Raw genomic sequence first — 14814 nt, 5'->3', positions numbered from 1 at the left:
TTTCCTTTAGTTTTTTTCTTTCTTTCAAGTTTGCACATTTGAGTTACTTCTTTCCTTCATTAATTTCCTCTCACCTTGTGTACTTCATGGCATGTGGAACCTCCCCAACTAGGGATCAATTAAACCTGGACCTTCTCCTGAAGTGGAAGCACAGTCTTAACCAGTGGACTGCCAGCGAATCCCCTCGTGTATTCTCTGTAATATGGAACTTTTTTTCTTATCTTAACATGAATTAAAATTTCAGTAGTACAAATCAGTTAATTTATACAATCTTTCTTAATTTCAGTTTGATACTTTATAATATTACATTTACATTATATCATAGTCCATATTGGTTTATAGTTTGTGTTATGTCCTTATCATAAGGGCACAGAATATCTGGTTGGAGAGGTTAATTTTGTTCCTATAAGCCATCTGATTTTGCTGTTGTGAGGTGTTTTTTTTTTTTTTTTGATTGTCAATTAGGAGAACCCTTGATGGGAAGGCAGATAGCCTGCTTCTCATTAAATTGCCTACCCCTTTCCCACCTGATTATTTTTGTTTGATCTTCTTTCTGGGATTGATCTTCACTGTGTGTTGCTTTTACACATTTATCATTTGCCAGTTCTCTTTATTTATTTAGATAGTATAATGTGGATGGACTCAAAGGTGTATAGGTTACTCAGTCGGTTACGATCCATTACTGTTTTTTGGTTTTGAATATACATTTAAACATTTTATTTATTTTTTGTTGTACTAGGTTTTTGTTGTGCAGGAGGTTCCTTTAGTTGTGGTGAGCAGAGGCTACTATTTGTTGTGGTGCTTGGGCTTACTAGTTCCAACATGTGGGCTAAGAAGTGTCTCAAAGGCTCTAGACCACTAGCTTAAGTGGTTTTGGTGCACAGGTTTAGTTTCTCTGCAGCATGTGTGAATTCCTGGATGGGGATGAATGTGTCTTTCCTACACTGCCAGGTAGACTCTCAACTACTGGAACACTTGGGAACTCCTAGTTTTTTTCCATTTTGATGATCATGACTCACTTTGTTGTGATTCTCTTTATCTTTGTTCCCATGTTCTTTTTTTTTTTTTTGTAAATTAATTTATTTTAATTGGAGGCTAATTACTTACAGTATTGTGGTGGTTTTTGCCATACATTGAGATGAATCAGCCATGGGTGTACATTTGTTCCCCATCCTGACCCTCCCTCCCACCTCCCTCCCCATCCTATCCCTCAGGGTCAACCCAGTACACCAGCCCTCGGCACCCTGTCTCATGCATCGAACCTGGACTGGTGATCTGTTTTACGTATGGTAGTATACATGTTTCAGTGCTGTTCTCTCAAATCATCTCATCCTTGCTTTCTCAGAGTCCAAAAGTCTGTTCTTTACATTTGTGTCTCTTTTGCTGTCTCACATACAGGGTCATGGTTACCATCTTTCTAAATTCCATATATATATGTGTTAGTATATGGTATCAGTGTTTTTCTTTCTGACTTACTTCACTCTAATAGGCTCCAGTTTCATCCATGTCATTAGAATGGATTAAAATGCATTCCTTTTAATAGCTGAGTAGTATTCCATTGTTATATGTACCACAGCTTTCTTATTCATTCATCTGCTGATGGACACATAGGTTGCTTCCATGTCTTGGCTATTGTAAACAGTGCTGTGATGAACATTGGGGTACACATGTCTCTTTCAGTTCTGGTTTCCTCAGTGTATATGCCCAGCACTGGGATTGCTTGGTTGTATGCCACATCTAAAAAAATCCCCACACTGTTCTCCATAGTAGCTGTACTAATTTGCATTCCCGCCAACAGTATAAGAGCGTTCCCTTTTCTGTGACCCTCTTCAGCATTTATTGTGTGTAAACTTCTGGATAGCAGCCATTCTGACTGGCATGAAATGGTATCACATTGTGGTTTCGGTTTGCATTTCTCTGATAATGAGTGATGTTCAGCATCTTTTCATGCATTTGTTAGCCATCTGTATATCTTCTTTGGAGAAACGTCTGTTTCGTTCTTTGGCTCATTTTTTGATTGGTCATTTATTTTTCTGGTATTGAGCTGCATGAGTTGCTTGTATATTTTTGAGGTTAATTCTTGGTCAGTTGCTTTATTTGCTATTATTTTTTCCCATTCTGAAGGCTGTCTTTTCACCTTGCTTATAGTTACCTTCATTGTGCAAAAGCTTTTAATTAGGTCCCATTTATTTATTTTTGCTTTTACTCAGGAAGGTGAGTCATAGAGGATCCTGCTGCGATTTATGTCAGAGAGTGTTTTGCCTATGTTTTCCTCTAGGAGTTTTATAGTTTCTGGTCTTATATTTAGATCTTTAATCCATTTTGAGTTTACTTTTGTGTATGGTGTGAGAAAATGTTGTAGTTTCATTCTTTTACAAGTGGTTGACCAGTTTTCCCAGAACCACTTGTTAAAGTAATTGTCTTTTCTCCATTGTATAGTCTTGTCTCCTTTGTCAAAGTTAAGACGTCCTTAGGTGTGTGGATTTATCTCTGGGCTTTCTATTTTGTTCCATTGATCTATATTTCTGACTTTGTGCCAGTACCATACTGGCTTGATGACTGTATAACCTGAAGTCAGGCAAGTTGATTTCTCCAGTTCCATGCTTATTCTTCAAGATTGCTTTGGCTTTTCAAAGTTTCTTGTATTTCCATACAAATTGTTAAATTATTTGTTCTAGCTCTGTGAAAAATCCCACTGGTAGCTTGATAGGGATTACATTGAATGTATAGATGCTTTGGGGTATTATATTCATTTTCACTGTATTTGTTCTTCTATCCATGAACATGGTCTATTTCTCCTTCTATTTGTGTCCTCTTTGATTTCTTTCATCAGTATTTTATATCTGTATATAGGTCTTTTGTTTCTTTAGGTAGATTTAGTCCAAAGTATGTTATTCTTTTCATCACAGTGGTGAATGGGATTGTTTCCTTAATTCCTCTTTCTGTTTTTTCATTGGTAGTGTATAGGAATGCAAAGGATTTCTCTGTGTTAATTTTATATCCTGTAACTTTACTGTATTCATTGATTAGCTCTAGTAGTTTTCTGGTGGTGTCTTTAGAGTTTTCTGTATAGAGGATCATGTCATCTGCAGAGTTTGACTTCTTCTTTTCCAATCTCAAGTCTTTTTATTTCTGTTTCTTTTCTGATGGCTGTGGCTAAAACTTCCAAAACTGTGTTGAGTAACAGTGGTGAGATTGGGCACCCTTGTCCTGTTCCTTAAGATTAGGGGAAATGCTTTCAGTTTTTCACCATTGAGGATAATGTTTGCTTTGGGTTTATCATATATGGCTTTTATTATGAGGGATATTCTTTCTGTGCCTGCTTTCTGGAGGGTTTTTATCATAAATGAGTGTTGAATTTTGCCACAGGATATGTCTGTATTTATTGAGATAATCAGATGGTTTTTATCTTTCAGTTTGTTAATGTGGTGTATCACATTGATTTGTGAATATTGAAGAATCCTTGCATCCCTTGGATAAAACCCACTTGGTCATGATGTATGATCTCTTTAATATGTGGTTGGATTCTGTTCACTAGAATTTTGTTGAGGATTTTTCATCTGTGTTCATCAGTGATACTGGCCTGTAGTTTTCTTTTTTTGTGGCATCTTTGTCTGGTTTTGGTATTAGGGTGATGGTGGCATCATAGAATGAGTTTCGCAGTTTAGCTTCCTCTGCAATTTTCTGGAAGAGATTGAGTAGGATAGGTGTTAAATTTTCTCTAAATTTTTGGTAGAATTTACCTGTGAAGGCATTTGGTCATGGGCTTTTGTTTGTTGGAAGATTTTTTATTACAGTTTCAATTTCTGTGCTTGTGATAGGTCTGTTAAGATTTTCTGTTTCTGCCTAGCTCAGTTTTGGAAGGTTATACTTTTCCAAGAATTCTTCCATTTCTGCCAAGTTTTATTGGAAGTTTTATTTATTCTTCCCTTTTATTGTCATATAGTTGCTGATAGTAGTCTCACGATTCTTTGTATTTCTGTGTTAATCTCTTGTGATTTCTCCATTTTCATTTCCAATTTTGTTGATTTGATTCTTCTCCCTTTTTTTCTTGATGAGTCTGGCTATTGGTTTGTCTGTTTATCTTCTCAAGGAACTAGCTTTTAGCTTTGTTGATTTTTGTTATAGTCTGCTTTGGTTCTTTTTTTTTTTTGCATTTATTTCTGCTATAATTTTTAGTGAAGGAAACTTCACTGAATTTTAGAAGGAAACTTCTGCTAACTCTAGGGTTCTTCATTTCTTCTTTTTCTTCAGGTGTAAAGTTAGGTTATTTGTTTGATTTTTCTCTTGTTTCTAGAGGTAACCTTGTATGGCTATGAACCTTCCTTTTAGCACTGCTTTTACTGAATCCCATAGGTTTTGGGTTATCGTGTTCATTTTCATCTGATCTATGTATATTTTGATTTCTTCTGTGATTTTTTTTTTTTCTTCACAATCTTGATGTTTAGGCTCCGTATGTATGTATTTTTAATAGTCTTTTCCCTGCAGTTGACATTTAATCTTAACCACATCGTGATCAGAAACTACACTTGAAATTATTTCATTATCAGTGCTAGATTTATGGCACAGGATATGATCTATCCTGGAGAATGTTCCATGTGCACTGGAGAAAAAGGTGAAGTTCATTGTTTTAGGGTGAAGTGTCTTATAGATATGAAGTAGGTCTAATGGGTCTTTTGTGTCATTTAAATTTTGTCTTTCTTTGCCAGTTTTCTTCTTGGTTTTCTATCCACGTTGTGAGTGGATATTAAAGAAATCTCCTACTATTATTGTCTTACTGTTAACTTCCCTTTTCATACTTGTTAACATTGGCCTTATGTATTGCTGTGCTCCTTTGTTGGGTGCATATATATTTATAATTGTTACATCATCTTCTTGGATTGATCCTCTGATCATTATTTAGTGTCCTTGTTTGTCTCTTTTCTTGGTCTTTATTTCAAAGTCTGTTGTAACGTATAACTCTTGCTACTGCTTCCTTCTTTTGGTCTCTATCTGTAGGAAATATCTTTTTCCAGCCCTTCACCTTCAGTTTGTAATAGTTCGTGGTTTTGAGGTGGGTCTCTTGTAGAAAGCTTATGTAGGGGTCTTGCTTTTGTATCTTTTCCTCCAGTTCATTTGTGATTGGGGCGAGTTTATAAACCTCTTCTGTGTTTCCTGTCTAGAGAACATCCTTTATCATTTTTTCAATAGTTGGTTTGGTGGTGCTGAATTTTCTCAGCTTTTGCTTGTCTATAAAGCTTTTGATTTCTCTTTAATATTTTAATGAGATCTTTGCTGGGTATATTAATTTGGGTTGTACGTTTTTCTCTTTCATGACTTTAAGTATGTCTTGCCATTCCTTTCTGGCCTGAAGCGTTTCTACTGAAAGATCAGCTATTATCCTTATGGGACTCCCCTTGTATATTATTTTTTCCTTTTCCCTTACTGCTTTTAATAGTTGCTCTTTGTGTTTGATCTTCATTAATTTGATTAATATGTGTCTTGGGGTGTTTTGCCTTGGGTTTATCCTGTTTGTGACTCTCTGGGTTTCTTGGACTTGAATGGCTATTTCCTTCTACATTTTAGGGACACTTTGAACTGTTACTGCCTCAAGTATTTTATTATGGCCTTACTTTTTGTCTTCTTCTTTTGGGACTCCTATGATTCAAATGTTGGGACATTTAACATCCTCCCACAGGTCTCTGAGGTTGTCCTCATTTCTTTTAATTCTTTTTTTCTTTATTCCTCTCTGCTTCATTTACTTCCACCATTCTGTCTTCTACTTCAGTTGTCCTATTTTCTGTCCCTGTTATTCTACTGTTGGTTCCCTCCAGAGAGCTTTTGATCTCACTTACTGCATTATTCAATGTTGATTGACTGTTTTTTATTTCTTCAACGTCCTTGTTAAACGTCTGTTCCATTTCCTCAGTCCTTTTCTCCAGTTTGTTTATCTGTAACTGCACTTTGTTTTCAAGATTTTGGATCATCTGTACTCTCATTCTGATTTCTTTTTCAGGTAGACTGCCTATCTCTTCCTCTTTTGTTTGGTTTGGTTGGCATTTATCCTTTACCTGCTGAATATTTCTCTGCCTTTTCATTTTGTTTAGATTGCTGGGTTTGGGGTGGCCTTTTTGTATGCTGGAAGTTTGTAGTTCCTTTTTATTGTTCAGATTGTTCCCTGTGGTTGGAGTTGGACTAGTGGCTTATCATGTTTTCCTGGTTAGGAAAGCTTGTGTCTTTGTTCTGGTGGGTGGAGTTGTATTTTTTCTAGCTGGAGTGCAGATAGTGTCTAGTAGTGAGTTTTGAGATGTCTGTAGGTTTGGTATGACTTTGGGTAGCCTGTATTTTAGTGCTCAGGTCTATGTTCCTGGGTTGCTAGAGAATTAGCATGGTGTGTCTTGCTCTGCAACTTGTTAGGTCTTGGATGGAGTTTGATTTCCGTGTAGGTATGGAAGCTTTTTGTTGAGCTCAATTAATGTTCCCAGAGTTAGAGTTTTCTAGTGTTCTCGAGTTTTGAATTTAAGCCTTCTGTCTCTGACTTTCAGTCTTACTCTTGCAGTAGTGTCAAGACTTCTCCATGCATACAGTACAGATGACAGAACATCTAGGTTAATGGTGAAAAGATTCTCCACAGTGAAGGACACCCAGAGAGGTTCACAGAGTGATGTGGAAAAGAATAGGGGGAGGAGGGAGATGAGCTAACTAGTAGGAGAAGAGGGGTGGAGTCAAAAGGGAAGAGGCCAGTCTAGCCAGTGATCAGTTCCCTAAATGTTCTCTACAGCCTGGAATACCCAGAGAGATTCACAGAGTTAAATAGAGAAGAGAAGGGGAAGAGAGGAGATAGAGGTGACCTGGGGGAGAAAAGGGAGAGTCAAAGGGGGAGAGAGGAATCAAGCCAGCAGTCATACCCCTAGGCAAAAATGGGTACTGAAGATTAGATTTTTAAGGGTACAAAATTGATAGCAAATACCAAAAAGCAAAGATGAAAAATCTAGAGGTTAGATTTTAAAAAATACAGCATTAAAAATGCAAAACAAGATCAATCACAAAATCTATTTAAAAATATGTATGAAATTTGCTTTAAAAATAGGGTCAGGCAGGGTTCAGTTCAGTTCAGTCGCTCAGTTGTGTCCAACTCCTTGTTACCCCATGAATCACAGAACATCAGGCCTCCCTGTCCATCGTCATCTCCTGGAGTTCACTCAAACTCATGTGCATAGACGTGGTGATGCAGTCTAGCCATCTCACCCTCTGTTGTCCCCTTCTCCTCCTGCCCCCGATCCCTCCCACCATCAGAGTATTTTCCAGTGAGTCAACTCTTCACGTGAGGTGGCCAAAGTACTGGAGTTTCAGCTTTAGCATCAGCCCTTTCAAAGAACACCCAGGACTGATTTCCCTTAGAATGGACTGGCTGGATCTCCTTGCAGTCCAAGGGACTCTCAAGAGTTTTCTCCAACACCATAGTTCAGAAGCATCAATTTTTTGGCACTCAGCTTTCTTCACAGTCCAACTCTCACATCCATACAAGACCACTGGAAAAATCATGTGAAAGAAAGTGAAGTTGCTCAGTCGTGTCCGACTTTTTGCGACCCCGTGGACTGTAGCCCACCAAGCTCCTCCGTCCATGGGATTCTCCAGGCAAGAGTACTGGAGTGGGTTGCCATTTCCTTCTCCAGGGGATCTTCCTGACGCAGGGATCAAACCCAGGTCTCCTGCATTGCGGGCAGATGCTTTAACCTCTGAGCCACCAGGGGAGCCGTAATAGTTTATAAATATGAAAATTAAATGTGTGGGGAGTGCTCGCAGTACATGGGCCACACTGGGTTTGACCCTCTCACAATGTGTGTACTTTCCCTGCCTTCAGTGCTTAGGCTGCAGGTTACTCTGCAGGGGAACTGTCCAATCTAAGCCCTGGGTTGTGTGCCCTTCTCAGATCTAAGATACTCAGGTTCAGATTCTCGGGTACTCCACAAAGGCACAGACTTAGTTGGGCATGCATTTTGTGCCCTTCCAGATTTGAGCAGCTCGGGTGACCTGGTGTTTGGCGAGTGCAGTGTTCCAGGTGGGTGTTGCATCTTGATCACCTCCCCAGTCCCAGCTACTTGGTTTCTTGGGTGCGCAACAAGACTGCCTTCTCGGGTGTTCACGTGTCTTCTCTGGGGAGTTGATCTCTGGCTGCAATCCTCCTGGCATATGTCAACTGTCCAGGATCCCAAGAGTTGGTTAGCAAATGGGAGCCTGCTCATGGTTTCGTGGAGCATGCCATCTATGGGGCCACGATTGCCCCTTGCCTTCTGGCTTTGGTTGTTGCCAGCCTATGTGTCTGCCTCGAGCGTGGGAATGGGCATGTCCACAGCTGGCTAGCTCTCCTCTGGTATTCACTCAATCCTATGTTCTGTGAACAGGCCAGGCTCTACGTCAGGTTAGAGCTTTTCAGGAGAAAGTTCTATCTCTGTTTCTTTTTCTTCCCCCTCTCTCTGGCTGTACCTCAGCTTGGGTTGCTGCCTCACGTTAGTTCTCTCAAATTGTCCTCAGGGCATTACCCTAAGCATGCATCCTAAGCCTCCTTGTTCAGCCCCCACTCACTGGTGGCAGATGCAAGTGTCTGGGCTACTTCTCCACTGGGAGTTATGATTAGGTGCATAATCTGTGTTTTTTTTTCTTCCCGGTTATGTTGCCCTCTGAGATTGCCAAACTCCCCACAGACCTGCCCGTGAGAGGGTTTCCTGGTGTTTGGAAACTTCTCCTCTTTCATGACCCCTTCCCTGGGCCTGGTCTCTGTCCCTAACTGTTTTATATTTTGTCCTACCTCTTTTCAAAGCTAATGGACTGCCTTTCTGGGTGCCTGGTGTCTTCTGCTAGCATTCAGAAGTTGTTTTGTGGAAGCTGGTCAGCAGTCAGATGATCTCTTTTGTTGAATCTGTGGGGGAGAAAGTGGCCTTCCCATCCTGTTCATCTGTCTTCTTAGGACCACCTTGTTTCCATGTTCTTTGTGGGGTCCTTAATTCCTTGACTAGGGATTGAATCCACACCTGCAGCAGTAGAAGCACTGAGTCTCAACTGCTGGATCACCAGGGAAGTCCTATTCCTAAATTGTTTTAAAAGTAACCCATCATTTTTCATTTGTGTATTTTGTTGTTGTTATGGAATTACATATAACACCATTAGAACATTTTATGCCAAATGATATGGTTAATTTTAAATCACATGGAATGTCTCTTTTGTTTTTTTTAATTGGAGGATAATTACTGTGTGGTATTGGTTTCTACCTTACATCAACATGAATCAGCCACAGGTATATGCATGTCGCTGCTGTCTTGGACCTCTCTCCTTCTCACTTCCCACCTATCCTACCCCTCTAGGTTGTCCTAATGGCTATCTGTTTTGTCTTTCATATGTATATGTTTTCTTGCTACTCTCTCCATTCATCTTACCCTCTCCTTCCCCTTCCCCATATGTTTATATGTATATACAGTACAGCTTCCTTATTATTTATCTGTTGATGGACACTTCAGTTCAGTTCAGTCGCTCAGTCATGTCCAACTCTTTGTGACCCCATGAATCGCAGCACACCAGGCCTCCCTGTCCATCACCAACTCCCGGAGCTCACTCAAACTGACGTCCATTGAGTTGGTGATGCCGTCCAGCCATCTCATCCTCTGTCGTCCTCTTCTCCTCCTGCCCCCAATCCCTCCCAGCATCAGAGTCTTTTCCAGTGAGTCAACTCTTCGCATGAAGTAGCCAGAGTAATGGAGTTTCAGCTTTAGCGTCATTCCTTTCAAAGAATACCCAGGACTGATTTCCTTTAGAATGGACTGGTTGGATCTCCTTGCAGTCCAAGGGACTCTCAAGAGTCTTCTCCAACACCATAGTTCAAAAGCGTCCGTTCTTTGGTGCTCAGCTTTCTTCACAGTCCCAACTCTCACATCCATATGACTACTGGAAAAACCATAGCCTTGACTAGATGGGCCTTTGTTGGAAAAGTAATGTCACTGCTTTTGAATATGCTGTCTAGGTTGGTCATAACTTTTCTTCCAAGGAGTAAGCGTCTTTTAATTTCATGGCTGCTATCATCATCTGCAATGATTTTGGAGCCCCCAATAAACTCTGACACTGTTTCCACTGTTTCCCCATCTATTTCCCATGAAGTGATGGGATCAGATGCTATGATCTTTGTTTTCTGAATGTTGAGCTTTAAGCCAACTTTTTCACTCTCCTCTTTCACTTTCATCAAGAGGCTTTTTAGTTCCTCTTCACTTTCTGCCGTAAGGGTGGTGTCATCTGCATATCTGAGGTTATTGATATTTCTCCTGGCAATCTTGATTCCAGCTTGTGCTTCCTCCATCCCAGCGTTTCTAATAATGTACTCTGTATATAAGTTAAATAAGCAGGGTGACAATATACAGCCTTGACATACTCCTTTTCCTATTTGGAACCAGTCTGTTCCATGTTCAGTTCTAACTGTTGCTTCCTGACTTGCATATAGGTTTCTCAAGAGGCGGGTCAGGTGGTCTGGTATTCCCATCAGTTTCAGAATTTTCCACAGTTTATTGTGATCCACACAGTCAAAGGCTTTGGCATAGTCAGCAAAGCAGAAATAGATGTTTTTCTGGAATTGTCTTGCTTTTTTGATGATCCAGTGGATGTTGGCAATTTGATCTCTAGTTCCTCTGCTTTTTCTACAACCACTTAGGTTGCTTCTATATTGCAACTGGTAAACATCAAAAGCACACATTTTTCTTGTTTTTAATTCATTTATTTTGAAGATAATTTTTTTATAGTGTTTTGCTGGTTTCTGCCATACATCACCGTGAATCAGCCATAGATATAAATATGTCCCCTTCCTCAGTAAACTCCCTCCCACACTCCCTCCCAACCCACCCTTCTCGGTTGTTACCGAGTACCAGATTTGAGCTCCCCTAGTCATAGAGCAAGTACCCACTGGCTGTTTTATGTATGGTAGTGTATCTTTCTTTCCTAGTCTCCCAATTCATGCCACCCTCTCTTTTAAAGATCTATTTGTACAGTTAATGGCTGTTGATATGATAGATAAATTATATCTTTGTATATGGTATATATTATTAATTTTTACATATTGAATATATAGATTCTGTGCTCCAGAATTAAATATTGCAGTTTTCTTTGTCTGTGTTCTTTGTTTTACCAAGGGAGCAGTATGTTTTCAGAGATCTTTTGTTGCTATGTCCTATCTTTTCAGTTCAACTTGACGGATTTCCTTTAGCATTTATTTAAAAACTAAGTATACTGAGAATGAATTCAAGAATTTTCTCTGTCAATAACCTTCATTTCTTAATATTGAAAGTATTTTTAAAGTTAGCATTCTTGCTTGGTAGTTTTTTTTGCTTTAATACTTTGAGTGTATGATCCTGTTGTCCTTTGGCCTGCAAGATACCTGCTAAGAAATTCAGAGATAATCTTGTAGAACATTTGTTATTATGTACTGACTGTTTCTTCTTCCTGTTCTAACATTTTATGTTTCTCTTTTCCTTGGATAGTTAGGTCATAGTTTGTCTTGTTATCTCTTTGGGTTTTCCTAGTTGGGAAATTTTGTGCTTCTTATATATATTCATGTATTGTTCCAGTCATTAGTTCTTCAGATAAACTGTTCATCTCTTCCTTTCTGGGACTCTCATAATTATGATTCTAGTGATGTATTTTAGGTTATTTAGTTGATGTTACTTTTTTGTTTTTTCTTTTTCTTCTCAATGTCAGTAATTTAGATCACCTGTTTTCAAGATTCGTTCATCCTTGCTGATACTGTTTGAATCTGCTGATTTATTAGTCTAGTGAGTTTCCCAGTTGTCCTTGCATTTTCTGGCTTTAGAACTTGAATATAGTTTTCTGTTAATTTCTTGTTTTGGAAATACTTTTTATAATTTGTTTTGTATTAGAAATTCTCTATGTGTAATGTCTAATTTTATTGATGTATGATGTTTCTAATGATTTTTGGGTCTATATTTCTCCTTTAGCTCTTTGAAACTATGTAAGACATTTGCTTCAAAGTCCTTCTCAAGTAAGTCCAGGGCCTCTGCATTTAGTATCTTGGCTTTTATTTTGTTCTCTTACATGGACTGTGACCTTGCTTCCCCATATATTTACATGCCTTGTTTTATTTAAGATTAGGCATTTGAAGAAAAGAAAAAACATAAAAACAGGCATTTCTTCTAGTCTTGAAAAACTTCAGAAAGAAAACATCAGCCTAGTATCTAAGCTTCATCTTCCCTGGAGCTGTATTCTTTTGTCTGATTTGTCTGTGTACACAACTTTTTATGTCTTAATATCCCTGAGTCTCACTCTTGGTTCTTCTGGGACTCCCATTTTATTATATTCCTTTGCTCATATTCCTTAATCCCTCAGGCACCTTTAACCTACAGTGTTTCTGAAACTTTTATTTACCTGGTCTCACACAACTGCTTTCAGGCATCTTCAACATCATAGTACAACTGTCCCAGAGTTCTGCAGGTATTCCAAGTCCAACAAGGCAGAAACTAGTCTCTTGAGCAGCCCTGAAACAGGACAGACCTTTGAAAACAAGTGCCGTTTGTTTCCTTGTGTCTCATGAGGGGAACTGTGGATTGATTGGCTTCTACTTGGCTATAAGGTACTGGGTGAGCAAAAATGCCACAAAAGTTTTTTCTCTTGTAACTGTAGCTTTGTTTTGTTAGTTTATCCTTAGCTGCTGCTTTGGTCAGAATGTTACTTACTTGATGTTCTATATCTGGAGCCTATATCACCCATTTTTACTAACTTTCTTTTTCTTTTATATTCTTTAGAATTGTATTTTTTATTCATATTTAGGTGGTTTTCTTTTAGAAGGAAAACTTTAGTTATCAGTCCAGTGTGGTGTTTGACTGTGCTATTGAGAATAATCTGTTTATAGACTGTCTATTCTAGTTCTTCACCTTTTTCTCTTCATTTATTTTCCTTTAAAGCTATTATATTCCTTTGAGGTGCTATAAAAGACACATTTTTCAAGGGAAAAATTGCTGATGACTTATGTTCTTTTTAAATAAGTTGGTGTGTGTTTTTTTTGTTTTTTGTTTTTTTTGTTTTTTGTCTTGGGACATTATACCTTGGGGGACCTGAAGTGCTCCTGTTTCCTAATTCTGAAAGGGTAGTTTTTTTTGTTTTTAGAGAGACGTTAGTAAACGTGTTACAGCAAATTCTTGTTTGCTTTTCTTGTCATTTGTGGTGGCCAAAATCCATATATGAGGCTCTGGGATTCTAACAAGGTAATATACAGACTATTCTTCATAGAACAGCAATTCTGAATTTAGAGGAAAAGGTAGTAAGAACAGTTTTGTCAAAATTTTATACTTATGCTAATGAAATGAACTTAAAATTCATAATTTCTTTTATTTTTCACTTTGCAGTTTAATTGGTTGGGGTCAGATAAGAAGAGGAGTAACCATCAAGCCAACAGTAGATGATGAATGAAGATTATCAGTTAAATAATATATTTGGATGAAGTCAGAATTTCTCTTAACAAGCTAGTGGTATAATTTCAAAGCAGTACCAGCAAATATATTTCATTTCACTAGTAGAGCTGTTAAAGTTTTCATTTTTTTCTAATGGGAATTAGTTTTTATTCTAAAATAAATAATAGGGTTTATGATAAATGTCAGAATTAGCATGTTGATGGTTTCAACCCACATTTTAGCAATGTCACTTTTGTGCATCAGTTCAGGTTTCAAATGAAGTTGCTGTTACAACCAGCCTTTGCTAGTGTACACATACCACTGAACCTGTTTGAAATAAAATTTTTCTCTTAGTTTTTCATGATTTGCCTTTGAGTATTTCTGGGGGCTGTCACACCATTCAAAACCTGCAGACGTAGTCTCCTTCAAAACCAGCTTTTCTTTTTAATCCCATATTTTGTCACCTTCTTTTTAAAATGTAGAGTGAGAATTAATAGGTTCAAATTGAATTGTCCCTTAAACTAGGGGATTCCCTGGTGACTTAGATGGTAAAAAATCTGCCTGCAGTACAAGAAACTCAGGTTTGATCCCTGGTTGGGGAAGATCCCCTAGAGAAGGGAATAGCAATCCACTCCAGTGCTTTTGCATGGAGATTCCCATGCAAAAGAAAAGCTGGTAGGCTATATAGTCTTATGGGATCACAGAGTCAGATGTGACTGAGCGAGTAACACTTAGAGCATAAGGGATTAATTACATGGACAGACCTTTCTCACCCTTTACTATTTTCCTAGACTGAAACACAGGAAGCTTAAGCCAATTTTATGTTTTACCCCAGTTGTTTGACCCATATGCCTCACCCTACACCAGTACTCTTACCTGGAAAATTCCATGGATGGAGGGGCCTGGTAGGCTTGCAGTCCGTGGGGTCGCCAAGAGTTGGACACGACTGCGCCCTTTGACTTTTCACTTTCATGCATTGGAGAAGGAAATGGCAACCCACTCCAGTGTTCTTGCCTGGAGAATCCCAGGGATGGGGGAGTCTGGTGGGCTTCCGTCTATGAGGTTGCAGAGAGTCAGACACGACTGACCCGACTTAGCATAGCATAACATAGCATAATATGGATTCTAATTACTAGCCTTTTTTTCCTTTTTTTTCAAATAGCATGTTTCTCTCCCACCGTCCCCGCCTCCCGCTCCCCGCACAACCCCCCCGCCCCCCACCCCACGCTTTTTCCTTCTTCCTTAAAATACTCACTAGAAGGGCTTCCATGGTCTAGTGGTTAAGACTCAGCATTCCCACAGCAAGGGGTATGAGTTCAGTCTAGTCAAGAAGTAAGATCTCATTTACCTTATGGTGTGAAAAAATTCATTATAAGTAATAATTGTTAAAATTGGC

The 14814-nt window shown here is 38.8% G+C and overlaps 1 protein-coding gene across 2 annotated transcripts in view; it reads left to right on the top strand.

The window, feature by feature from the left end:
• Positions 1 to 13722, top strand: part of LOC128071006 (eukaryotic translation initiation factor 2 subunit 3, Y-linked-like) — a 45071-nt gene extending 31349 nt beyond the window's left edge. For both annotated transcript variants that reach the window (XM_052664006.1, XM_052664005.1), the window contains exon 12: positions 13374 to 13722. In XM_052664006.1, coding sequence (XP_052519966.1) covers positions 13374 to 13437 — 64 coding nt within the window. In that variant the 3' untranslated portion in view covers positions 13438 to 13722. The remainder of the gene's footprint in view (positions 1 to 13373) is intronic.
• The last annotated feature ends 1092 nt before the right edge of the window (positions 13723 to 14814 follow it).

Source organism: Budorcas taxicolor, chromosome Y (genome assembly GCF_023091745.1).
Source record: "Budorcas taxicolor isolate Tak-1 chromosome Y, Takin1.1, whole genome shotgun sequence".
Taxonomy (NCBI): Eukaryota; Metazoa; Chordata; class Mammalia; order Artiodactyla; family Bovidae; genus Budorcas; species Budorcas taxicolor.
This window is presented reverse-complemented; position numbering and strand designations above follow the sequence as displayed.